The sequence below is a fragment of the Pocillopora verrucosa genome, chromosome 12 (genome assembly GCF_036669915.1).
Source record: "Pocillopora verrucosa isolate sample1 chromosome 12, ASM3666991v2, whole genome shotgun sequence".
In the NCBI taxonomy this organism is placed as follows: Eukaryota; Metazoa; Cnidaria; class Anthozoa; order Scleractinia; family Pocilloporidae; genus Pocillopora; species Pocillopora verrucosa.
Genome location: NC_089323.1, coordinates 4,617,957 through 4,644,838, shown reverse-complemented (window position 1 = coordinate 4,644,838; position 26,882 = coordinate 4,617,957). Strand labels below are relative to the sequence as shown.

At 38.5% G+C, this 26,882-nt stretch overlaps 5 protein-coding genes across 11 annotated transcripts; all 5 read right to left on the bottom strand.

The window, feature by feature from the left end:
* Positions 1 to 769: 769 nt before the first annotated feature.
* Positions 770 to 4,956, bottom strand: LOC131793490 (melanocortin receptor 5-like). 7 transcript variants are annotated; one of them, XM_066159227.1, is made up of 4 exons: positions 4,562 to 4,956; positions 4,113 to 4,156; positions 3,064 to 3,558; positions 770 to 1,049 (listed from the first exon to the last, which is right to left on the bottom strand). In XM_066159227.1, exons 1-4 carry the CDS (start codon positions 4,654 to 4,656, stop codon positions 934 to 936), a joined length of 750 nt encoding a protein of 249 aa, XP_066015324.1. In that variant the 5' UTR covers positions 4,657 to 4,956; the 3' UTR covers positions 770 to 933. The 7 variants fall into 7 exon arrangements, 6 of the variants coding, with proteins under 6 accessions (XP_066015324.1, XP_058966888.1, XP_066015322.1 ...); XR_009340911.2 differs by having other exon boundaries at positions 783 to 1,049; positions 2,234 to 3,558; XM_059110905.2 differs by lacking the exon at positions 770 to 1,049 and having other exon boundaries at positions 2,106 to 3,337; positions 3,443 to 3,558.
* A 1,744-nt stretch (positions 4,957 to 6,700) lies between these two features.
* On the bottom strand, positions 6,701 to 7,648 carry LOC136277423 (melanocortin receptor 5-like). Its single transcript, XM_066159461.1, has one exon. It carries the CDS (start codon positions 7,646 to 7,648, stop codon positions 6,701 to 6,703), a length of 948 nt encoding a protein of 315 aa, XP_066015558.1.
* A 5,622-nt stretch (positions 7,649 to 13,270) lies between these two features.
* LOC136277421 (melanocyte-stimulating hormone receptor-like) lies at positions 13,271 to 14,215 on the bottom strand. The gene has a single exon (XM_066159459.1). It carries the CDS (start codon positions 14,213 to 14,215, stop codon positions 13,271 to 13,273), a length of 945 nt encoding a protein of 314 aa, XP_066015556.1.
* A 3,681-nt stretch (positions 14,216 to 17,896) lies between these two features.
* LOC131798752 (melanocyte-stimulating hormone receptor-like) lies at positions 17,897 to 18,841 on the bottom strand. The gene has a single exon (XM_059116418.1). The coding sequence runs from the start codon at positions 18,839 to 18,841 to the stop codon at positions 17,897 to 17,899; it is 945 nt and encodes a 314-aa protein (XP_058972401.1).
* Positions 18,842 to 21,881: 3,040 nt separating this feature from the next.
* On the bottom strand, positions 21,882 to 23,180 carry LOC131793504 (uncharacterized). The gene has a single exon (XM_059110920.2). The coding sequence runs from the start codon at positions 23,178 to 23,180 to the stop codon at positions 21,882 to 21,884; it is 1,299 nt and encodes a 432-aa protein (XP_058966903.1).
* Between the last annotated feature and the right edge of the window lie 3,702 nt (positions 23,181 to 26,882).

Below are 26,882 nucleotides of genomic sequence, written 5' to 3'. Positions count from 1 at the left end.
AGTAAAGGAACGGGTTTAAAGTAGAGTTAAAGAAAAGTATGACAATTCCCATTCCGAAAATTAAGAAGAAATTCGAAAATCTCTTTGCACTAAGAAATATCACAATTCTCACTATAAACTGTGGAACATAACAGACAACTAAAGCTAACTGCACCCAAATCGCATTGTACACTGCCTTTCTGTATTGCGCCATGTTCAGTGCATTTGGTTGGTTCGGCTGTTGTTGAACATGATCTTGTATTTGAGCCTGATGGTGACTGAGAGCGCGAACAATCTTTGTGTACGAGGCGACTGAGATTACCACGCAAAACGGTGTAATTATCAAGCTGCTCGAAAGGGCTATACGGTAATTGAGATGAGAGAATAAACCAGCGACTAGACATACAACCCAAACGATGGCTAAAATGATATACGTACGCCTCTGATGGATAATTAAAGATATTCTGTCTCCTATCGAGTGAAATTCTGATCTAAACTTGCAATGTGCTGGTTCATAATGGATAGTGGTCATGGCATATCGAATATTTTAAGTTAGTAAACATGTGTTTCAAGTAGTGATGTATATTTTTATTTTTATTACGCAAATTTCATATCAAGGTGACAGGGGAGAACTATTTAAAGGAACATTCATATCATTACATCAGTTCCACAGGTGATATACTAAGTAGACAAGAAAAAATTTCGACAATTTTGTCTCCTTTTTATTCTAATATCATGAAGTAAACCGACCGTTTCTGCTAAAAAAATTTGGATATTTAGAGTTTGTTTAATTTCATCTTTGTTTTTCGGATTCAAATTGATCCTTGGGCAAGCAACTCTTTTGCAAAGAAAAACGCATGATCAATTTATAAAGGCGTTGAGTTAAGTAGCGAAAAAGTTTGAACCTTTTCCATACGTTTTACTTGCAATTGTCCCCAGTATTTTTTCAACACATCAAAATCGAAGCTTCATCGGCTTTATTGACTTGCTTTTGCGTCTATCCGTGATTGTTATGATAAAAAGTTTTCCCAGTACTTTCCAGTAGGGAGGGTCAAGGTTTCTTCTTTGTCCTACGCATGTGACAAGACAAAAAAAAATTCCCCATAATTATTCTATTTTCCACATCTATAATGAAAAATTTTTGAACAAGGTTAATGACTATGGGAAAATTGAAACACAGATTGCATAAAACTATTCAAGAGGGAGGCTTGGGTAGTAGATCTGTACCCGACGCGACCAGACGCGACCCGACCCGACCCGACCCGACCCGACCCGACCCGACCCGACCCGACCCGACCCGACCCGACCCGACCCGACCCGACCCGACCCGACCCGACCCGACCCGACCCGACCCGACCCGACCCGACCCGACCCGACCCGACCCGACCCGACCCGACCCGACCAGACCCAAGCCTCCCTCGTTTTTTCTCTCTACCGCTACTATCAAGCCGTGAACCATTTCGCTCCGTTTTACTAAATGAAAACCTTTAAAAGGCTAGTGACAACAACAGCAGCTAACTATTAGCTCTGCTTATAGAGATGTGCTTAACAGCCTAGGAAATTCGACATCATTTCATCATATTCTGTTTAAAGATTAGTTTCAGCTTAACTCGCCTGGCTTAGCTCATAACTCAGCAAGACAAAGTAAATAAAGGAGCATTTTCAAAATTTTCTGCAGTATTTTAGAACAAAATTCTACAATAACAAGAAATCGCAGTTGGAAATCAGTCGATCCTGGTTAATAATTTTGAACTTTTAAACATGACTGACCAAATTTATATGATTCTCATTTCATCTATGTAATATATATTTATTTATGACATTCATGACAACGTCAAAATTCTACGATAACAAGAAATAGCGGTTGGAATTCAGTCGATCCTGGTAGATACTTTTGAACTTTTAAACATCACTGACAAAATTTTTATGATTCTCATATCATCTATGAAATATACCTTCATTTTTTGTCATTCATGGCAACGTCAAGTTTTTCATATTATTTACTCATCAAAAATTTGCATACAATCTTTGAATCATTCCGAGATATCCGTAACGATATCGAGGATGAAAGGGAAATGTTAAAGGAAACCACATAAAAGAGGTGAGAGCGTAGTAGTTTTCGAAACAAATTCTTATTCCTTCCATTATACTTATTACAATTTTTCGGAACTTTAATGACATAAATCATTTTTTGACCATCTGATGAAATTTAAGCGCGGAAATAATACTCGCTGTGGTGAGCTGTCATACGAACCTTTTTAATTAGGAGCAGTGATAGGTACTCAAGAGCGTGTGTCGACAGCTTTCGTACTCGATTGTCATGAAATGACAGAATGTTTTCTCATGAGACCAGCCTTGTGTACACATCCTGTGATAGAGTCACGTATTCCCCTTGAATATTCGAAATAAGCAACAAGAGTGCTTTTAAAATTAACAGCAAAGAAACAGGTTTAAAGTCGAGCTAAAAAAAGCTACTAAAGCATCTGCCATGTCCCTGATTATGATTAAATTCGATAATTGGGTTAAACTCAAAGATATCACAATTTCCAAATCAGTTATAGAAGAAGCAGTACATGCCCACGTCAAAATAGGTCTACTCCTCTGCAAAGCAGATTGCTCGTCTGATTGTCTGCTTTACTCCTCGCCTCACTTCACTTATCTTCCAGCAGTAAAGGAACGGGTTTAAAGTAGAGTTAAAGAACATTAAGATAATTGCCATTTCATGGATTATGAAGAAACTCGAAAATCTCTTTCTACTAGCAAATCTCACAATTTTCCCTACAAATTGTGGTGCATAACAGACAACCAAAGCTAACTGCACCCACAGTGCATTGTACACTGCTTCTCTGTATCGCACCATGTTCAGTGCATTTGGATGACTCGGCTGTTGTTGAACATGATCTTGTATTTGAGCCTGATGATGACCGAGAGCGCGGAAAATCTTTGTGTACGCAGCGATTGAGATTACCACGCAAAACGGTGTAATTATCAAGCTGCTCGAAAGGGCTATACGGTAATTGAGATGAGAGAATAAACCAGCGACTAGACATACAACCCAAACGATGGCTAAAATGATATACGTACGCCTCAAAGTTACAATCTCTTTGTATCTCAGTCCCAACAATATGGCGAAGAGTCGGTCCACGCTTATGGCTGTCGACGTCAGCAAAGACACTCCACATAGTGCGTAGCTTGATATGTAGACTGCGTCTCTTGCGTACCGACAAAGACTCCAGTGTTTGTGAACCAAGGACATCCAATAAGTAGCATAGAGAGGCTGGGTGACAAGACCAACCAACAGATCAGTTGTTGCCAGACAACGATACAAGAGTTTGGATGGCTGATGGAGGGAAGATTCCTTGTGTAGGGAAACAAGGATAAGAGAATTCCCAAGAGTTGCTGTGATGGAGAGGAGAATGTTGACTGCTGAGAATGAAATGGACTGTTGTTTAAACTCACCTACCCAAACTGGAGAACATAGCGATTCGTCAAATGTTGGCGCTTGTGTTCCTCTTCCCGTTATATTTGTTGTCACCGTCATCCTGCTGTCGTTTCCACTCTCCTGCAGGTTGTCCTTAGCTACAACGAGGAATATTTTGTGCTAACGGCACTTTAAGTCAAGGTCGGTTAAACCTTAGTTTTTGAATAACAATTGCAGAAAGTAAAAAATTGTCATTAGCGTCTGACCATGTATAATGCTCGAAAGCTGTGAGGTTTGTGACACGAAAGAGTTTTGCGGAAATTAAATTTCACTCGAGCGATGGCTTGTCATGACAGTTCTCAAGACTTTAATTTCAGACAACTTTGAAGGACAATTTACAAAATATTACGTAACACAGAAAAAAACAAATGCCACAGCCATGTATATTAACTCTATCTTATCTATCCAGGCGACTTTCTTAAACATCGCGTTTCAATCAAGGAAACAGGAAGACTTGAATGACACCTTATTGGTTCACCTGAGTCACACACGCCAAAACCGATCAAATTCAAGGTAAATTTTTGAAAAAGTGAGGCGTTCTTAACTGATCCAACTAACATAGCTAGTAAGTAGGTGCCATAGAAAAGGTAACTACAGAAAAAAAACTTTGCGGCCCGACCCTTACGAAATCTTTATAACTCCGTGAACTTACCTAATTTTCGGCAATCTCCAAGTTTGGCCGCCATTTTGAGGGACCTGTCAACATGAAGCGTACCTGATATAAATCAAGCAGGTAGATCTAAAACCGTCACAAATACATACGAAAGCAATTCAAATTGACTTCACTTTCAATTCGAGCGGCAAAATTTGAAATCGTTCGTTAAAGTTACCATTCCTACATCCCCATGCGACCATTTCTTCCAGCAATTCAAACACTACAACTAGTGCTCAAATTCCCTCGTCGATTCCGCCGTAAGAAATAACCTGTGCCACCCAAGCTTCGACTCGAATGTGAAGTACGAATCAAATAACATAACTGCTTCATCTTCGCCGCAATCTCACGCTGGTAATTTGATTTCGGATCGACAAGAACGGTGATCAGGTAGCGATCGCCATGGTTACCTCATAAAACTAACTATGGCTAAAATGATATACGCGCACCTCAGAGTTACGTCTCTCTGTATCTCAGTCCTAATAACATGGTGAGAAGTCGGTCCACGCTCATGACCGTCAGCGTCGACGATGACACTGAACATAACTCACAGCCTGATACGCCGGTTGCGTAAAATAAGTATCAGCAAAGACTCCAGTGTTCGTGAACCACAGTCATCCAATAGGTAACACAGAGAGGCCATATAATTATACGGCCGTGCCACATATTTAATCAGTATAGCCTAAAACAAATGTAGCATAAACCAGCGACACCAGCAGTATCCAAAAGGCAACAGCCAACATCCTTTTGTTACTATCACCCTTTTGCGAGGGTCTCAATGGGGTTAACCGTTAGCCGTAAAACGGCCAAAAAATGTAGCCGTTAGGTGATAAAATTGACAAAATTTAACCGTTATTCGTAAGAAAATTAAGGCACTAACGTTCGCCGTGAATTGGCCAAAATTTTTACCGTTAGCCGTAAAAGCCATCACCCCATTGAGAACCTCTTCCGCATATTATTCAAGATAAGTCAAACATCAGTTTGTGAATAATAATTACATAAAGACTTCATCAGTAGCGTTTGACTATGCAAATGCCAAAAACGACATTGAAGAGTAAAATCTCCTCGATGTCGAAGATCGAAACACGTCCATTTTAGCCATACAGCTACATCCTTTGGAAAGTAGTATATCGAAATGCCTGGTTTATGTGTATTATTCATGTAGCTAACATCATTTGGCACTGAAATAATAATTACATTATTACTGACTTCATCAGTAGCGTTTGATTATGCAAAATGCAGAAAACAAGCTGTCCAGTGTGTTACATGAAACTCAAAGAAAAAAAAAAGGGCCGGGTTTTTCTGCGAATTTGAATTAGTAATAGGCGGCAAGGAAATGTACATTTGTGGTAGAATTATTTCACAATACGACAACAAATTTGGTAATAAATGTGCTTCTAAAATTACTCGCCCAAAGAAATTTATAAATAACTTCTGAGGACCACGCTTTTGCACTCAACAAACAGCCCTAATTGATGTTGGTAACGTACTAAGAAACAGTTAGCTAGTCTTATCGACCATGTTAGAATTTTTTAATCATTTCTTATAATTTTCTCCTGTTAAAGTTTTAGAGCTAAATCTTAGGCAATTGACCTGTCTCAAGCAAGTACTCTATATCAAAGACAGAGATGATCAACTTCTTTTCTAAACACATCTTTCTGTGTATTTGAACAGATGTTAATAAAGTCCGCACCTTTTTTGTTATTTCCCAATCATGACAAAATCGAACGGCTGCCTAATTTTGCAGCTCGTCATCACTAAACCATATTTCTGAGCTAATGTGACATATTTCGTCAAGTTTTGATCGCAAAGCAAAATTTCTAAGCACATTCTGATTCCAACTGATAACCTTCACTACTCATTACAAATGCGCAAATTGGCGAGATGTTGTTGTTTTCACATGGCTACTAAACTACAACTTTTCACCAGTTAGTTGTTCGTTAGATAATTCGAATACAATATACTATTTAGAAGTTACTGTAGCTGTTCATATTTCTTCCGCACTCTTTTTTACCTCTGTTGTATTTTGCGAAATTGATCTTACGCAAATGATTGGTCTCAAACGATAACTCTATATGAAATAGATATGATCAACTTCTCTCTAAACATATCCTTCTGCGTATTTGAACTGATGTTAACAAAATCCTCATCTTTACTTTTCAAAGTCTCATTATATACACTATGGATAATTACCAATCATCAAAAAATTGAGGAGCTGGCTCCTTCAATAGCTCATTATCCCTGAACCATATCTCCTCGCTAAGGTGACATATCTCATCAAGTTTGATCCCAAAGAAAAACCCTGAGCGCATTCTGATTGCAAAATAATAGCCTTTACTACTTCATTACAAATGCAGAAATTGCCGACATATTATTGTTTTGTTATGGCTACTAAACCACAATTTTACACCTGTTAGTTATTCGCTTGGTAATTAATATTCGAATATAATATACAACTTAGAAGTAGTTCTTCCTATTTTTCCTTACCCTTTTTTATCATGAAATGGCATATTTTCTCCTCTCTTCTAATGATTAAATTTTTCAAATAACTTCAAGTAGAAACAGTACAATCCAACGTTAAAACAGGTCTACCCCTCTGCATAGCAGATTGGTTGTCTGATTGTCTGCTTTACTGCTTGTCTCACTTCACTTATCTTCCAGCAGTAAAGGAACGGGTTTAAAGTAGAGTTAAAGTAAAATATAACAACTGCTATTCCCCTAAATATGATGAGATTCGGAGATGGCACTTTGCAAAGAGAGATCAAAATTTCCACTGTTAATAGTGGTACATAACAGACAACCAAAGCTAACTGCACCCAAAGTGCACTATGCAGTGCCTTTCTGTATCGCACCATGTTCAGTGCATTTGGTTGGCTCGGCTGTTGTTGAGCATAATCTTGTACTTGAGCCTGATGATGACTGAGAGCGCAAAAAATCTTTGTATACGAGGCGATTGAGATAACTAGGCATGATGGTAGCCCTATAAGACTGAACCAAAAGGTTATACGGTAATTGAGATGAAAGAATAAACCAGCGACTACACATACAACACAAACGACAGCTAAAATGATATATGTGCGCCTCAAAGTTACAATCTCCCTGTATCTCAGCCCCAACAACAGGACGAGAAGTCGGTCCACGCTTATGGCCGTCAGTGTCGACGTTGACAGTGAACATAATGCATAGCTTGTTACGCCATTTGTGACCCATGCGTATCGACAAAGACTCCAGTGTTCGTTAACCACGGACATCCAATAAGTAGCATAGAGAGGGTGACTAACAGCACCAACCAACAGATCAGTTGTCGCCAGACAACGATACAAGAGTTTGGATGGCGGATGGAGAGAAGATTCCTTGTGAAGGGCAACAAGGATAAGCGAATTCCCAAGAGTTGCTGTGATGGAGAGGAGAATGTTGACTGCTGAGAATGAAATGGACTGTTTTTGAAATTCACCTACCCAAACCGGAGAGCATTCCGATCCTTCAATTGTTTTCGTCTGTGTTCCACTTCCTGTTATATTTGTTGTTATAGCCATCATTGGTGTTTCTGCTCTTTTGCAGGTTATCCTTAAGTTGTCAATAACGAGGTATATTTCGTCTTAACAGCAGCCTCCAAGTCAAGATTACTTAAACCTTAGTTTTTCAATAACAATAACATAAAGTAAATATTCATCAGTAGTGTCTGACTTTATAAAATGCCTGAAGGTGTGAGCTTTGTCACACAAAAGAGAAAAAAGACAAATTTTTGTGCGCGAATTTGAATTAGCAATGGGGGGGGGGGGGGAGGGGGGCAGGATGCAAAACGGTATTTGTGATAGTTGTGATAGGTTAATTTCACAATACAACAGAAAAAACTCCTCACTTAAATAAACCTTCAGTGATAGGATACCGACAGTTGACCGACAGTCAACAGATTGTCGGCCGACGCTTTGACCAATTCATCGGCCGACGTGTCGTTTGGATCGGACTCGTTACCTTACCCGGATAATAACGTGAATTATTAATTCACGTGAATCATGGAATGCCTTGAATCGTTATCAGCTAAGGAAAACTGAGAGAAAAATTCCAATTTCACAATTTATGCAGGTTCTCAATGCACAGCTATTCTAAAATATATGAATTTTTGTTCGCTACGTGTCGCACCTGTGTTGAGTTAGGAACGAAACGGCGACAGGTGTAAGATATTACGTTGTTAGCCCATCTCTATCTCACTGTTTCACTCGCTATTTACCCACTTCTTTTATAGCTGCAAATTCGGCCGGATTATTTCTTATAGTCACGAGAAAATTAAAGGTCAAGAGGCTCGAGGTCCCATTTTTTCAAGTATCTAAACTACTAGTGAGGTAAGCTTCTCATTTCTTGTTCTTGATTCAACCAAGCTGTTATGTATTTGTTGTGGTTCTATTTTATCCTTGGTTCAAATTTTATGTTCTTTTGTTTTTGGGTATTGTAATGTAGGATAATGAGTTTGAAACAAAGGAAAATAGAATTTTTAACCAAGGATAAAATTGAACCACAACATGTACTCCGGGTGATTGGATTCTTTTTGTTGCTCTCCTACTGTGCGATTAACGAATCACCTTTGGTAATCAAAATCACATATCGCATAATTAAAGTCGTCTGCTAATTACAGTTGAAAACAATTGACTGATCAATAACCCTTTCAATTATTATCAAGGTAAAGAATTTCTAGCTAAACAAACATTTTTCTAGTTTTTAGTGAATTAAATAACGCCTTTCCCGATATTGCAACCCCATCAATGAAAATTGGACACTCTGTTTTCCAAGTCTTACACACGACTGTGTTGTAGATTTCTATACTAAATCGCTTTATTTTGAGTTTAATTTTACAAGTAGGAGTTTATAAACATGTACGGTTCAAATGCGTGTTACGTTACTGATGTGTCGATCTATTGGGAGCTTCAAAATCCTCCCCCCCCTCCCCCACCCGCATTGACCGGGTTTTCAAACTAAGACCTTGAAGACCTTTTCTTCTGAGCCTTTCGCTCGCCAAAGTGAGCTCTTTGCCTTTAAACATCACCATATTGAAATATAAAACTCTTGTTTTCCGCTGGAAAGACTTGACACTGCTTCCGGTTAAATTTTCCATCCCAGCCAGGCAAGGTTTAAATTCCCCACCCCACGGGCACGGACGACGGTCTAATGCCCGTGGGTTTCCTGAGGGCGGAATTTTGAGGCTTTGAAATGATAGGTGCATGTTGGAGTAATTATAACTCATGACGTAAAGGATTAGCTATCAAGTAATACGTCCAGCAAAATGTTACATCCATTCATTAACATCATTCGATTACATAAGTTTATGTTACTAGGTATCTAAGAGACAACCAGCTGGCGGAGTTGCCTTCTGATATTTTCATCAATAATCTAAGGCTGGAAATGCTGTAAGTGTAACATCTCTTATCAGAGCATACATTTCTTATTCTGAGTCGCTCCACTTTCCAGTTGCAGTATCTTTCAACACCTGAATTCAATTATTCTGAACAGGTTGGTATTTGTAGCCCGAGGAGTTAAAAAAGGGTGGGGGGGGGGGAGGATGGATAGTATTTTGGTTATGTCAGTATGAATATTACCTGATCCTCCATGATATTCTAATGATCCCTCCTCGTTGGCAGTCCATTTTGTGTAGACCCCCCCCCCCCTTAAAGACTAAAAGTCAGAGTGTTTTACATTATAACCAACTCTTTCTTTTAATACACTCTAGCTCTGTTATTTCCATACAGTAAATAGACTGATTTTGAATAATAGCACAGTACTTGACGTGAACGATTGTGCCAATCGATCACCAGCATGCGAAGCATGTAACTTGACTGAAATCTAAGGTCAACAAAAAGAGGCTCAGCTCTCCTTTCTGTCACTTTTCTGTCTTCAAAAATGTCAATTTCAAACAGATTTAGCCCTTGAAGGACCATGACACTAAACGATATATTGCATTAAACGCATTCAAAATTATTGTATTGCATTGTAAGTAAACCGCTCTCTGCAACAACACCTGTAAGAGACATTTTGTGTCAAAAATTGAGTCTCACTTTTAATCTTTAAATATTTCAGGCTATTTGTATTTCATAAGGAAATAAAATATAGAAAAAAAATCATGGTATATTTACTTTGTCAAAGTCTTGCATTATAAAAAAAAAAAAAAAGTTGTGTGTTCATTCAACATAAAGATAGAATTACTGTTTATCTAACACGATAAACGATCGAGTTGTAAATTTTTAAGTGAGCTTTCTGCAGAGGATGAAAGAAGCTGCTTGGCTGATATTTCTCCATTGACAACCTTCTTCTCTCCTCTCAAATGCTGTTAAATTTATAGTCGGCATCATCAGTATCTACTTTTTTTTGCATATAACAAAGGTATTTCGCCTTCACAAAGTCTTCACGTCCACTTTGCCGTAAATGTTACCATTTAATAATGCATATATACTTTAACGTTTAAACTGTATCGTTTACCTTACTTGAAATGCGCGAACGATCTCAAGTTTGTTTTAAGACCGTTTTCTGCTTGTTGCTTCTGAACAATGCTGTTTGTCTCAGTAACCTGTTTATCAAATTGATACACGACATTTTGGATATGGCATCGTATAACAGCGAAAGATTTTTACCGGCTATGTGAGCATTGTTTTAAAAGAAATGGTCAGAACATCATTGTTTGAGAAACGAAAACCGTCACTGAAAGTTATTGAGAAATGACAAAGTGCTTGTGCAAATGCTGTGATCTCGCGACTTAAGAGAATTATGATCACGTACTTACGGCAGACTGAAAGACAAAAAGTTTGCAGTGCATGCAGATGTCAATCGGTCAGCAAGCAGTTTAAAGGCTTCCTTTGAAAGAATCCATAGTCACCAATTCCGTTGTTTTTTGAAAACTATACTAGCACTTTTTCTACAATACGGTTTTGCTACCCAATAAAAATATTCAATCATTTCATAAAGCTGCAGAAACATTTTTTACAGTGGTTTCTTTTGTAAACCATTAAGTAAGGTTAGTTCAATTCTTTTTTGAGTCATTATCTGATTGCAAAATATTACCGTAGCAATAATTAAAGTTGTTCTGTATACGACAGGTGATGCTTTAATTTTGTCTTTTGTATCGATTCCTCTTTTGTAAAAAGTGGTTCCACTACTGACTTGGAGAAAATATCTGTAGTAGTCACTCATAGTTTGCATCACAGCTTTTGTTGACAGCTTATCGAGCCTGTTCGAGGCGAAGCGAAAAAAGAGTGAGGCTTGGGTCGAGTCGGTTAAAGACCGGCGTTCACCTGACCCGACCCGACTCGACACAAGCCTCCCCCGTTTTTCCACTCAACCGCTGCTTCCGTGCCCAGTACCATTTCGCTCCGTTTTACTGAATGAACGCCTGGAAAAGGCTGGTGATAACAACAGCAACTAAATATTACGTTTGCTCATAGAAATATGGTGAACAGCGTGGGACATTCTACATCATTTCATCATATTCCATTTTGAGATCAGTTTCACATAATTGGCTTGCCTGGCTTAGCTCATGACTCAACAAGACAAAGTAGATAAAGGAAAACTTTTATAATTTTCTGGAGTATTTAGAACACAAGTCTACGATATCTAGAAATTGCAGTCGGAAATCAGGCGATCGTTAAATAATTTTGAACTTTTAAACATCGCTGATCAAATTTTTTTCGATTCTCGTTTTATCGATGAGATATATCTTCATGCATTTATGGCAACTTCTTCAAAAATTCAAAAGTTCGCATGTAACCAGTTATTCATTCCGTGATATTCGTAGCTGTCCGAGAACAAAAGGGAAACGTTAAAGGGAACCACATAAAAAATTGGTTAAAAATCTAGTAGTTTTTGAACCAATTTTTTATGCCCTCCACAGAATTTTAATGACAAATCATTTTTTGACCATCAATTGAAATTCCAGCGCGGAAATTATCCTTGCAGTGGTAAGCTGCTATACAAACCTTTTTAATTAGGAGTAGGAGTAAGAGGCGGTGTTAGCACCTTTACTCGATTGTCATTAAAATAAGGGAATGTTTTTTCACAACACCAGCTGTGTGTACACAATCTGTCATAGAGTCACGAAATGTTCTTGAATATTCGAATTTGGTGATAAAAATGATTTTTAAATTATATATCTATGGACAACCTTCTGAGGAGTTCAATTTTGCACTCGATAAACAGTTTTAATTGATGCTGGTAACGTACTGAGAAACCACTTGCTAGTCCTATCAACCAAGTTAAGGTTTATATTAATCATTTGTTATTATAACTTTCTCCTGTTATAATTTTCGAGCTTAATCTTAGGCAAACGATTGATCTCAAATGGTAACTGTTTATTAAAAATAGAGATGACCAACTTCTTCTCTAAACAGTTCCTTCTGTGTATTTGAACAATTGTTGGCAAAGTCAACATCTTTAATTTACAAGGTTTCGTTTAGACATTATGGCTAATTCCTAATCATGACAAAATCGAGCGGCTGGCTCCTTTAGCAGCTCTTCATCACTAAACCATATTTCTGAGCTAAGGTGACATATGTCATTAAGTTTACATCGTAGAGAAAAAATCCTGAGCGCATTCTGACTCAAAAATAATAGGCTGCACTATTTCATTGCAAATGCGCAAATTGGAGACGTTATTGCTTTTTTTATGGCTACTAAACTATAATTTTTCACTCGTTAATTCTTCGTTAGATAATTCGAATACAATATAATATTTAGAAGTAGTTCTTCATATTTTCCTTACTCCTTTTATCATGAATTGGCATATCTCCCCCTCTCTTCTAACAAATATAATTTTTCAAATTAGCTATATGAAAGAAACAGTACATGTCAACGTTAAAACAGGTCTACCAAGTTTTGATCCCAAAGAAAAATCCTGAGTGCATTCTGATTGCAAAATAATAGCCTTTACTACTTCATTACAAATGCGGAAATTGGCGACATATGATTGTTTTGTTATGGCTACTAAACTACCATTTTTCACCTGTTAGTTATTCGCTTGATAATTAGTATTCGAATATAATATACAACTTAAAAGTAGCTCTTCATATTTTTCCTTACCCTTTTTTATCATGAAATGGCATATTTTCCCCTCTCTTCTAATGATTAAATTTTTCAAATAAGCTCAAGTAGAAACAGTACAATCCAACGTTAAAACAGGTCTACCCCTCTGCATAGCAGATTGTTTGTCTGATTGTCTGCTTTACAGCTCGTCTCATTTCATTCATCTTCCAGCAGAAAAGGAACGGGTTTAAAGTAGAGTTAAAGAACACTATGACATTTACCATTCCATTGATTATGACGAAATTCGGAAATCGCTCTTTACTAAAAGTGACCACAGTTTCCACTGTAAAAAATGGTACATAACAGAAAACTAAAGCTAAATGCACCCACAGTGCACAATGCACTGCCTTTCTGTATCGCGCTATATTGAGTGCATTTGGTAGGCTAGGCTGTTGCTGTGCGTGATCTTGTACTTGAACCTGATGATGACTGAGAGCGCGGAAAATCTTTATGTACGAGGAGGTTGAGATAACTAAGCAACATAATATACCTATAGGGCTGCACCAAAGGGCTACACGGTAGCTGAGAAGACGGAATAAACTAGTGACTAGACATACAACCCAAACGATAGCTAAAATGATGAAAGTGCACCTCAAAGTTACAATCTCTTTGTATCTCAGTCCCAACAACAGGGCAAGAAGTCGGTCCATGCTTATGACCGTCAGTGTCGACAAAGACACTGAACATAATGCATAGCCTGTTACGCTACATGCGTCAAATGAGTATCGACAAAGACTCCAATGTTCGTGAACCACGGACATCCAATAGGTGGCATAAAGAGGTTGAGTAACAAGACCAACAAACAGATCAGTTGCTGCTAGACAACGATACAAGAGTTTGGATGGCGGATGGAGGCGAGATTCCTTGTGAAGGGCAACAAGGATAAGAGAATTTCCAAGAGTTGCTGTGATGGAGAGGAGAATGTTGACTGCTGAGAATAAAATGGACAGTTGTTTTAACTCGCCTACCCAAACCGGGGAACATTGCCATTCTCCAAATGTTTTCGTCTGCGTTCCACTTCCCGTTATATTTGAAGCTGCCATCATTGTTATCTTCCACTTTTTTACAGGTTATCCTTAGTAAAAATGAGGTATATTTCGTCTTAACAACGTCCTCCAAGTCAAGATCAGTTAAACCTTATTCTTTTTACTAGAATTTACAGAGATTAAAAATTCATCAGTAGCGTCTGACTTTGTAAAATGTCTGGAAGCTGTGAGGTTTGTCATACGAAAGAGTTTTAAATTGGTAATTAGGGGAAAGTAAACATGCATTTTTGATAGGTTAATTTCCCAACACAGAAAAAAAACAAAAACAAAGGAAAAAAGAATTCTCTACTCAAATAAAGCTCCAGTTTAATACTGCTCAAGTAAAATTTTGATCAAAACTTGTAACGTGCTGATTCATAATGGATAGTGGTCATAGCATATCGAATATTTTAAGTTTGTAAAGACGTGTTTCAAGTTGTCACGGTGATGTATATTTTTATTTTAATTAAGCAAATTTCATATCAAGGTAAGAGGGGAGAACGATTTTCAAGAGACAAACACTAATGGCCGTACTATTGAAACCAGGAACATTTATATCATCACATCAGTTCCACAGTTGATATACTATTTAGAAAACATTTCTATAATTTTGTCTCCTTTTATTTTAGTAACATGAAGTAAATCGAGCATTCCTATTGAAAATTTCCGGAAAGTATGTTGAATTTCATTTTTGTCTCCGGGATTCAAATATCCATGGGCAAACAATTCATTTGCAAAGAAAAATACATGATCAATTTAATTTATTTAAAGTGTTGAGTTAAGTATACGAAACAGTTTGAACCTTTTCCATAAGACGGGATTTAAAGCCGAGTTAAAATAAACTAAAACAAGTGCCACTCCCCAGATGATGAATAAATGCGATGAGTATGTATTACTAGATGCGATCTTAATTCCTGATACACCTATTGGCACGTAACAACCAACTAATGCTAACTGCACCCATAGTCCACTATACATTGCCTTTTTGTATCGTGCCAAGTTTAGTGTATTTGATTGGTTCTGCTTTTGTTGGACAAAACCTTGTGATTGAGCCTGGTGATGACTGAAAAGGCAGAAAATCTTTGTGAAAGAGGCCACTGATATTATTAGGCAAGATGGTATAATTATACGGCCACACCACTTATCTATTCGGTAGTCTAAAATGTAGCATAAACCAGCCACGACAATCAGTACCCAAAAGGTTGGTACCATGAATTATGTGCGCTTTAAAGTTAAACTTTGTCTGTATTTTTTTTTAATAATTTAATAAATACTTATTCGGCGCAAATATCTATATGATTATATTCAGATGCGCCTTACAAGTTACATCTTCCACCCATCCCACCCCAGGGGAGGACATCCACCTCACAGTAATCTCGTGCGTGGGAAATTAACGTCTCCTACCCCAACCCTGCAGGAGACGGGGCCTACGGTTTTACGTCCGAGGAGACGAATGTGATGTGAGTGAAGCGTCTTGCTTAAGGACACAACGTCTTGCCCCAGCCAGGACTTGAACCCGGGCCGTCGGACCCAGAGTCCAGCACACTGACCACTGGACTACTCACGCCTCACAAATGTATCTGCCCTCACTGTATCTTAGCCCCGACAACAGGGCGAGAGGTCTGTCCACGCATATGGCCGCCATTGTCAACAATGACACTGAACATAATGCATAGGTTGTTAAGTAAGTTCCTTTACATGCGAATCGACAAAGATACCACTCTTCGTTAACCAAGGACATCCAATAAGTGGCAATGAAAGGCTGACTGACAATACGAAACCTTTTTTTCTTTTTTCTTTTTTTTTTTTTTTTTTTTTTTTTTTTTTTTTTTTTTTTAACTCCACCGCTGCTATCGTGCCGTGGCCTTTTTGGCTCCGTTTTCCGGTCACGGCCGCGGAAGAAACTTGGTTACGAGGTTAATTTTCTCTCCACCGCGAGTGGTACGGTCGAGCAATGTTCGAGCAGTGTACAATACTTACCCCATCTCCACAGAGACACCTCGCATTGATCTATTGTCCTCATCAACCAAGCAGACAGCGAGGTGAAACTAGAACTGCGGGATTTGTTGTGAGCACTTAAGCTTAGATTATTTTCGCTTAATTGCTATCGAAGGGTAGGGGGTTGCAATCAAATTGACCGAAAAGCGAATCGGGCGAAAAGCTTGTATTAAAAAGAGAACAAATTTTCAAGTGCGAACCCATGATAAATATTTAGGTATCATAGCTTTTCGTAAGTTTGACGTCGGAATCCGGAATCTGATCAGTATAATAGATTAAGGCGAGGTGTCTCTGTGGCGATGGGGTAAATACGGTATATTGATCGATTGTACCACTCGCGATAGAGGGAAAATTAACCTCGTACCCAAGTTTCTTCCGCGGCCGTGTCCGGTCTGCTTGTTCAAAGCATAGCCAGAAAGAAGCGAACTTGGAAATTCAGGTACAAAACGCTCGTTTCCAGCGAAATGCGCGGGGAGATTTGATATTGAGACATGTACTAGAGTGCAATGGTCTTAGATCGTAAAAAATGCCGATCGGGAGGATTTTCGGTGCGCTAACCACCTCCGCATGGACAACGGTCGAAATCGGAGTGTGCAGCCTTGACTTCGTATTTTGACAGGATTAACAGTGATGGTAAAGCAAGCCTAAAAAGGAAGAAATCGCCAGAAACTACAACAGACACACATGATGCGAGTAAGTGTTATTGATTTTACGCGTAAAATATTCATATTTCGAAATATTTACCGTTGTAAATCGACAATATTCCGTTCCCCATACTATTCCTTATAACGTGTTCAAATTTTCAACGGTTCCTCTCGTAACTTAACACCGAGTCACACAACGCGTGACGTGTTCATGAATTAATCGTTGGCTTTTTCTCGAGACGTGAGCTTGGGCCGCCTGTGATGACATGAATAATTTTTTGACCATCTGATGAAATTCAAGCGCGGAAATAATCCTTGCGGTGGTGGAAAATCTTTGTGTACCAGGCGATTGAGATTACTAGAGCTATACGGTAATTGAGATGAAAGAATAAACCAGAGACTGGAGATACAGCCCACAAGATAGCTGAAACGACATATGTGCGCCTTAAAGTTACAATCTCTTTGTACCTCAGTCCCAACGGCTTGAGGGCAAATTATGATAATGATAAAAAACATGCAGATCTCAATTACAAAGAGTCAATGAAATGTCAGGTGTAGACATTTGCTGGTGAAATACATGAAATTAAGCTGTTATCGTTATAAACTGAGATATAACTAAGAAAATGAAGTGTACAATGTAGCATTAACCCAATGGACCGTAGTAAGCAAACCGTCTCATTCACGCGAGGGAAAAACCGCTTTTTTTGTCCCTGCTACCATCAATCATTCGAAGACAGTTTCCAGAACGTCTTCATGTGACGCAAAGAAAAATCCTGAGCGCGCGCTGATTCCAAAATAATTGATAGCCTTCGCTATTTCATTAGAAATGGGTAAATTGGCGACATGTTATTGTTTTGTTATTGTCACTTAACTGCTATTTTTCACCTCTTAGTTGTCCGTTAGATAATTCGAATACAATGTACCATTTAGAAGTAGCTCTTTTTAGGTTTCCTTACTCTTCTCAACATGATATGGCATATCTTCCCCTCTATCCAAACAACTACAATTTTTCAAATGAGCTATACATGAAACAGTACATGCCAACGTCAAAATAGTTCTACCCCTCTGCATAGCAGATTGCTTGTCTGATTGTCTGCTTTACTGCTCGTCTCAATTCACTTATCCTCCAGCAGTAAAGGAACGGGTTTAAAGTAGAGTTAAACAACAGTAAGAGAATTGTCATTCCCTGGATTATAAAGAAATTCGAACATCGCTTTGTACAAAGAGATATCATAATTTTCACTGTAAGTTCTGGTATATAACAGACAACTAAAGCTAACTGCACCCACAATGCACTGTACACTGCCTTCCTGTATCGCGCCATGTTCAGTACATTTGCTTGGCTTGGCTGTTGTCGAGCATGATCTTGTATTTGAGCCTGATGATGACCGAGAGCGCGGAAAATCCTTATGTACGAGGCGATTGAGATTATCAGGCAAGATGGTATAATTATAAAGCTGTACCAAAGGGCTATGCGGTAATTAAGATGAGAGAATAAACCAGCGACAAGACATACAACCCAAACGATAGCTAAAATGATATACGTGCGTCTCAAAGTCACAACCTCTTTGTATCTCAGTCGCAACAACATGGCGAGAAGTCGGTCAACGCTTATGGCTGTCAACGTCAACAAAGACACTCCACATAATGCATAGCTTGCCATGTACCCTGCTTCCCTTGCGTATCGACAAATACTCCAGTGTTCTAGAACCACGGATATACAATATGCAGCATGGAGAGGTTGGCTAACAAGACCAACCAACAGATCTGTTGTTGCCAGGCAACGATACAAGAGTTTGGATGGCGGATTGAGGGAAGATTCCTTGTGAAGGGCAACAAGGATAAGCGAATTCCCTAGAATTGCTGTGATGGAGAGGAGAATGTTGACTGCTGAAAATGAAATGAACTTTTGTTTTAACTCACCTACCCGAACCGGGGAGCATGACAATATTTCAAATGTTTGCGTATATGTTCCACTTCCCGTTATATTTGTTGTCGCCATCATCCTGCTGTCGTTTCCACTTTTTTGCAGGTTATCCTTAATTACAGCGAGGAATATTTCATCTTAACAGCACCCTTCAAGTCAAGATCAGTTAAGCCTTAGTTTTTGAATAGTAATAGCAGAGAGTAAAAATTTATCACAAGCGTCTGACTATGTAAAATGCCCGAAAGCTGTGATGTTTTTCACACGAAAGAGGGAAACAAAGCCGGGTTTTTGTGCGCGAATTTGAATAAGTAATTGAGGTCAACTTCCCAACGCAAAGGAAAAATATTTTCACTCAAATAAACCTTCAGTGATAGGATATCAAAAGTCGACCGACATGGGGACGCCATGAATTGTTATCAGCTCAGGCAACTCATTCAGCTTTTGTATAGTTAATCACATGATTTCCAGTGCAATGAACAGCAGAAACGCAATGTGGCAAGCGTAGAGCACTCTATTGGCTGATTTGGTATCTGTTTACCATCGTTAAAGTTTCAGTGAGTCGGCCGAGGTTAATCACAAGATCCACCGCAAATAGAACCTTCTGAGAAACTTCAGTGAAAACTAATGCTTGTTATAAGGCAACTTTTGTGACGCTGTCCATCCAAGCGATCTCAGTGTACTTCTTTAAGCGTCCTTGTGTGACTAACACTTTGTATTCTGTCCATTTAACTATCGCCACATACCTCTCTCAAGCTATCAGCAATAGATGGTGATAGGAGATAGTATATAAAGTGATAAGAAAAGAGACACCGATTTCACTCAGAAAATAGATAATGCTGGTGATACAGTTCCTCGAAAAATAAGCGCATCTACAGCGATTGAAAGTAGCATAGAAACTGCGCCAACTAAAGGATCAGTCACGGCCAAATTAGCAATCAGAATATCAGAGTGTTTTTTTAGCTCTCGCTAAGATCACTAACATGTTTAGAGAGATGATCCATGGACAAGCAACGGCTGTTGCGCCAATGGTGAGCTGAAGCGAAAGTGTTTGCTTTAGGTCCCATTTGAACTGCGGTATGCTTGGGCTAAAAAGCACTGATTTGGAGGAACTGTTAAGTGCATCCTCAAAGTTACTTACACTCATTTTGTTAAACTCCAGTTTTATCACCACGTGTTTTAAGGATTGTGGTGCCGAAATTCAAATTTGGTTGGGAAATTATCTGTTAGAATTTAATTCCCTTTTAAGAATTTCAATTGATTGTTTTCCTGGAAAATTATCCGTAGTTAGAAGTAAAGATAACATTACTTAAGTATTGCGTTTTCTCAAAGGGAAGGATATCAATGAAATCTAACTTTCTTGTGATGGAAATTCAGGTTCACTGGGTGATGGGGATTAAGGCCGTCAATAAAGAAATGGTCGAAATAAATTAGCAAATTAATTTTTTTTTAGCTGTCATATTTGATTAATCATCAGTGATTAAGAATAAACCTGAGAAAACCAAACGTCTGAGATCTCCACCATAATGTAATCAGGATCAAATAATTATCAGTCGACAGTGGTTAACCGTGTTATGTACTCTTATTGACAACGATATTCGCTATCATGTGGATTCACGAGGCGCAGCGGTTTCTTTTTGTCAAGTTCGTAGACCTGTTGGAGAAGAACTGCGTCTCGTACTCCGAACCTTTAGTTCCATTTCGTTACGATGGGAGGTTCTCGTCAAATGTGAAAAGTTCGCCTCAGTGGTCTGCGTGGCTGTCCGGAATAAGCCAAAGATTAGAAAGAACAATTGGGATTCTAAAGTTTTTTTCTGTTTTCATCAAGCAAGGAAATCAAAACAGAGAGAAAAAAAGGGGGCCCATACACATTCTACAGATGGGCGATCGGCGGCACATTACTGCGAAGATCTTTTTCCTTCACGAAGATCGCTTTCATTCACGACTTCATCCGCAGTTCACATGTATGATTTTCATATATTCACAGTTATTCATATATTCACGGGTGTATTTGGAACAAACATAATGAACATTTCCCAGTTAGCTTGGTTGCTCAGTTGATGGAGCGTTGGCCAGGCCTGAATTTTTTTCTTTTTAAGGCCTTATTTTCACTACTATTCAAATAGTGTTCATTACTGCGAAGATCGCAGAAATCAGTCATCTGGGAAATGTACAGACAGCCCCACGAATCAATTCTCAAATACGTTTATGATAAACCTTTTTTAGGATCTCAGAGTGTTTCAAATGTAAGCTGGCAGACCTACGGTAAAACTAAAACAAACACAAACACGAAAAGAAAGAAACCGCAATGTTCCCTAAAAATGTCAAGTTCAGTGTTTGTTTAAGTAAATACGAGTTCTGTATGGCTTCCTGATCAGAAAAAAACGACGTATGAAATTCACTGGGGGATTTCGAATTCTCAACGATAACAGCCGAAAAATAAAAAAAACACAAACAGACAGGTGCTTATTCGATCACGTAGGACTGTGCGGCTCACTTGACAGCTAAATAAAATAACTCGACCTTGTCTCTAAACAGGCTCTTTAATGTGGCAAGAAAAACCTTACACATCCAAAAACTTACATCAAACACTGTAAATTATTGATTTAGTCAAGATAAAGATACAAAAATGGGACGCGGTAAAATTTGAAAAGTTTGGAGAGTCTCATTCTACGACAAACAGAAGGAACCTATGCATTCTGTCAAACTATAAAATTTTCCATACTTTGAACGATTCACGAAACGTCTTGGAACCTATAAAAAATTTTAAAAGAATATTAGATAGCAAAGAATACTTTTACTTGTTCTCGAACCCTAGGATGTGATAACAGCGAAGAAGAACAATATGACTTAAAGACTGTGTCATCGCTTAATTTAGGTTCGAGGGGCCTGACGACACGTTCCGACGTCGCGATTGGGTCAACAGTTCACTTCACGTGATATCGAGGATTTTCGTGCATATATTTGTTCTTTTTTAGCGACAGAATTTTGCCCTGAAAAAAGCCCTGGCAAATTTAAATTAGTTTGAATATGTATCATAGCATCGAGATGATATTCGAGGACGGATCGTTTTGTGAGGCTTTCCCGAGGTGAAAAATAATTGTTTATTTCTAACGAATCAAAAATTGGGTGTCGTTATAACAACCGCTAATCCACAGAGTGAGTCATTTCTAAAACTAGCTGCAGCAAAAGTGTCCTCATCTGGGGTCCACAGTGCTTGAGCTGCCATTTGTATTCCACCATCTCTCACAGCTCCAATGTATACGAGGCAAGCTATTTTCCGCTGGCCGCCTCCGCTCGTTTGCTTCTCGCCATCGCTGCTACCACAAAGTCGAGTAATTATCTTACTTATACTTCTACTCGCTCGATCGCAACTTGTCGGAGAGTAATCATCCATGGTTAACAGATGTGACCTCAAGACCCCCTCCAAAATTCCCTGCAAATGAAAATCATCTGGTTTGAAAAAGTCACCCTTGTTATTCTCTTTGCCGTCTGAGTCCCCGCGGAGTCGATTTGTCTTGATGTGACGACCGGATAATGCGAAATTGGTCATAGCATCTGAGGTGGTTAGGTTTTCCAGATTGAAAGCCAGGTCTTGAATCTGGTTTGAGAAGTCGTTAATTATTGTTTCGTATTCATTTACAGAACTTATCTCTTCTTCTTTGCTCGGCACACCAGTTGGATCCGATCCTCGTCTTTCCTTTAGGGCTAAATGTTCGTACGCTTTGCTGAAGGAAGGATACAGCCTTTTGGCCAGACGAGCTTTCTTTCCTGGGTCACCTTTAGTCATCTTGTTTTGAACCACGTCAGGATTAGAATTGATATGTTTAGAGCTTGTATTGGAAGCGGCCGCTTTGCTAAATAGATGCAAGGGCGACACTGCCTTTCGTTTCAGTTTGGGACGCAACTTCTTCAAACTTCCCTGTCTTTCGAAATTTTTGTGTGGGTTTTTCTTTCCAGAGACTGTGGGATCTGAAAGTCGTCGCTTTTGGCTGTGGGAAGATTCGTTCGTTTCGGCTGCCGAACTTTGAGATAAGCTTCTTAGAAACATTTTATTATCTCGTCCACTTGCGGGAGAGCTTTGTGGCAAGAGTAAAAGTTCTGTGTCGCTCGTGAATCCTTCAAGTTTGAAATTCTTAACCCGTTCCTTTTCAAACTCACTCTTTCCAAAGTTCTTGTCGATCGAGAACCAGTTTGTTTGTTTGTGATTGTGATTGTGGCCGCTTTCTGTATACATTTTCTCTAGACTGGCCGGATCTTCAGGCACTTTAGAGTTACTGGTTGAAGATTCAATCGCCGGACCAGAGGAAAATGTCAAAACTGGTGTTTTCTTCAAATAGAGGTGAATTTCTTCACCATCATCGAAACGTGAGGGATTTCTCGCCTCTTCCCGCTGATGTTCGTGTTCGGTCGTCATAACTCTTTTGCTTTCAGTCAGTTATGTTTGCAAATCGTGAAGACGCTTCGTAAACAACAGAGTTAATTACAAAGAGAAAACAATGGCTTGTCCAAATCACTTTATCTCAGCTTTAAGAGCTTTGTTAGCTTCTGTCGTTAAGTGTATGGAATCTTTGCTCTAGCAATTTGCAGCTTCGAAACTGAAAGCCAACAGCGATTTGAAAAAAAAATATATCATCAAGGTAATTCAGACTCCAATGCAAAAACATCTCTGAGAAGATGATTCCTTTTCTTCTTGTCGAGATTATGTATTCATTTTGAGTAACCCAATTGATAATTAATTGAAAATTCATTCCAGCGTGAAATTAGAAACAAGATTTCTCGTAAGTAATTTCTTTAATCTAGAAATCCGTAGGAACATTCGCATCTCTAAGAGGCAATATCAACTGCCTAGAAAACTTCTCTTGTTCGGCCAAGTCTTTGACACGGAAAGTGGAGTTTCAAAACTTCAAGTCGTCAAATTCATCTTTCCAAAAATATTCATTAATATCCTCGAATTAATTTTATTATGTTGTTTCCTATTACACTGTGCTCGCCTAAAGCAGAACTCCGTCAGTCGACATCGAAGTCTAATGACTCCTTTTCGATATCGAACGGTTAAAATACCCGCTTCCGCCGGCATTGCTTGAATTATGTATTAGCAATAAGATTATTTTAAAAACACTAACGGAATAAATCGGATTGCGTGTAATTTCCACGTGTTTTTTGTCATGTATTAAAACAAGTCAGCCCTGAGTGACTAAATTATAAAGTAATCAGTTGATTCTGTTTTAAAAAGCGTAGTCATCGAAGCAAATACGTCAACTATAAAAAAAAGAGAGCAGTTATTAATGAATTAATTGTGTTTCCTATCAGTGGGATACTGCAAGACATCTGAATTGCGGCCAAAAACACATAAACATGACCGTAATAAGACAATTAGTCACTTAGAAAATAAAAGTACCATTGAAACGGAAAGAAAGTGTTTCTGTTCAGGAACTTACTTAGTAAGAAACTCAGTATACTGCCAACTAGATTTTATCGAACCCATGGCCCCGGTTTCCCTGATAAGTTGATTACGGATCCTCTACGCTTTGGCTTTTTTTACCGAAAAAATGTAATGCTTACAACTAGTATATGATGTAAAGGTTATGCTTAACTGAAACGGCAGAAGTAAATATGATATGTTTTAATAAAGGAGAAACATTTAAAGAAACTTAATTCCTACTTCGGTTGGGGGTGTACAACGAGATTATTTGGTTTTATCAACTGAGTTGATAAAGTAAACTGATCACCGTAAAGAGTTTTAATTAAGCTGACTTTTCGAGCGTTAGGTTTTCGTAAGAACTAAAGGCGAAGGGTTCAACGCTCAAAACATTAGCTTTAGAAACTCTTAGTGGTGGCCAATTATTTAGGGTTAATGAATTTGTTATATTGTAAGCTTTGTGACTGAAGTGAAAGATTTTGTGTTTAGTGAGTGACAGAGGTTTCTCCCCTGCTTGTTTGTTTTAGGGTCAAACCTATGGCATTAAGCTATACTATATTGGCTATATTTCTTACAAAACGTAAGGGAGTAAAAATTTAAGAGGCAGGGGTCAAGAAAATCACTTATCTCCAAACTGGCTTTTTTTTGGGGGGGGGGGGAAGGGGGGGAGGAGAGGGGGGGTGGGGAACGGCGCCGCCGTCTGAGAGGACCGGTAAGCTAACACAGCGGTCGAACGTCAAGCATATACATAAGGACCGATTTTGCTGAGTGGCGCGCTATTTTCTCACGGAAAAATTACAAAATTTCGATGCAAACAAATCGATATGTTAATAGAAATTTGCACAAGGAAACAAAAATAGGAAAAGGTTACACGACACAATCCTATTAGTAGACTTATTAATACATTCTCAAATCATGGACTTGCGCATATCTTGTGTAAAAACAAAACAAAACAAAACAAAACAAAAAAATAGACGATCGCATTCTATAGGCTGTCTGGTGTGAGTGACGTACACAGTTAGCGTATGCTGGGAAAAACTCAAAGGACGAACCGAGAAGATTTACTTTACTTTCAATCAAGTCTTTAAAGGAAAAAGTTTGAGGTAAGTACTGACTTTGAAAACAAACTATTCACTACCATTAATTCACTATTGTTGCCGCCTTGTTGGTTTGGCTTCTAGATCAGAATGTTGTATTTCAAAACTGGTCCAGCTCTTGATTATGTTCTGGGTGAAGTAAAAATAATAACTTAGCAGCGACGTTTGTGTCATGAATGATAAAAACTAAAACAGCGTGGTCGGTTTTAAATCTCCAAATTATTTAGAACTACAAATTGCTGACTGAATCGATCCATTAACTCGAGTTTAACGCGGACTGGAAGAGATGATTTCTTTAATTAAAGCTGCCCTATGAGAACATTAAAATCTGATATCCTCTGAGTTAGCTGTAACGCTACGCTCTCACACCAACTTACTGCGGTACATTTCGAACCGTATTGTGGAAAAATTGCATACCGATTGTCTTCGACCAAAATGCAGAGAACTTGGCTTTCCTACCGCTGAGGGAAAGATAAAAAGATACGTGTAGCCAGTTTACGCGACTTTTTAAACGCTTCCTCGAGTACATGCACATCAGCATTTCGGTTTTGTAGTTCAAACTTTTTTTTTTCTTTTAACTCGATGATGGGATTGAATTTGCAAGAATGTAACCAAATTTACTTTATTTTACAGCGAAAGAAAGTTCCTAGTATTCATTGCTTTTGAACCGTTGGATTTTAATCAAAAGATTGCAGTACCTTTAATTGAAGGCTTTTTCTTGAAACGGTAAGCTATCTGTAGGTGATGAATAACTCTTGGTAAATATTTCATTTTCCAACGTGTGTGATTTTCATACACAGAAAACAAAGTAGCCAAATGAGAAAAACCGATTGCACGGTTGGTCAGTAGCTCGCTCCAAGACAACAAATTATAAGCTACAAGTCACACCAATGGTCATGCCAGTTTCTTTTGAGTTTGCACTTCCTTTTTCATTGGCCAAGCAACCTTCAGTCCCGGAAGATTATCTGAATAATGATGGAAATTCTATCACCTTTATTATCATATATTAAAAAAAAAAAAAAAAAAAAAAAAGCCCACAGACTTTTCCTGTTCAGGCCAAATTTTTCTTCAACTTTTTCGAAACTCAGAAACTTGTTGGAGAACGAATGATACCTGGCATCTTATCAAAAATATCATCAAAGACTGAGTGATGTCTCTTTTTGTTGTTGTTGTTGTTTGATTTCTCGGAATTTGCCTGAAAGTTTCAGTTTCCTGAGCAATTAATTTAAAGCTTGACAAGCAGCGTGTTTAGACTAATGGATTTATAGAAGTACAAAAGAAAAAAAAAAAACCGGAAAAAAAATTACGGACGTAAAAAACATCCTCACGTAACTTTCATAACTTGTGCGGGTGGGCAGGATATTTTAATTGGATTACAGAAGGTAAAGTTCTTAATAACAGCGTGGTAGATTAAGGGGGAGAAGGAAGGGGGTTACAACAACCCAAAGACCCTCCTTGGGTACCCTACCGAGAAGGACACTCCTTCGCTGCCAAATTGAGAAAACTGGAAATTGCTGAAAATAACCATTGATAAATCGCAAGAAATAATCTCAAGAAGATTAATAAGGGCTGGTGTATTTTATCTAAACAGATACAGCAT

What these genes read in the sequence shown, in the direction of transcription:
- LOC131793490 (XM_059110902.2), bottom strand. Translation starts at nt 4,656, where the DNA reads ATGTTCAGTGTCATCGTCGACGCTGACGGTCATGAGCGTGGACCGACT. An exon ending in CAGAGAGACGTAACTCTGAG is followed by an intron (nt 4,157 to 4,561) that starts GTGCGCGTATAT and finishes TCATGTTGACAG; the next exon opens with GTCCCTCAAAATGGCGGCCA. An exon ending in TGGAGATTGCCGAAAATTAG is followed by an intron (nt 3,559 to 4,112) that starts GTAAGTTCACGG and finishes TCCTCGTTGTAG; the next exon opens with CTAAGGACAACCTGCAGGAG.
- LOC136277423 (XM_066159461.1), bottom strand. Translation starts at nt 7,648, where the DNA reads ATGGCTATAACAACAAATATAACAGGAAGTGGAACACAGACGAAAACA.
- LOC136277421 (XM_066159459.1), bottom strand. Translation starts at nt 14,215, where the DNA reads ATGGCAGCTTCAAATATAACGGGAAGTGGAACGCAGACGAAAACATTT.
- LOC131798752 (XM_059116418.1), bottom strand. Translation starts at nt 18,841, where the DNA reads ATGGCGACAACAAATATAACGGGAAGTGGAACATATACGCAAACATTT.
- LOC131793504 (XM_059110920.2), bottom strand. Translation starts at nt 23,180, where the DNA reads ATGACGACCGAACACGAACATCAGCGGGAAGAGGCGAGAAATCCCTCA.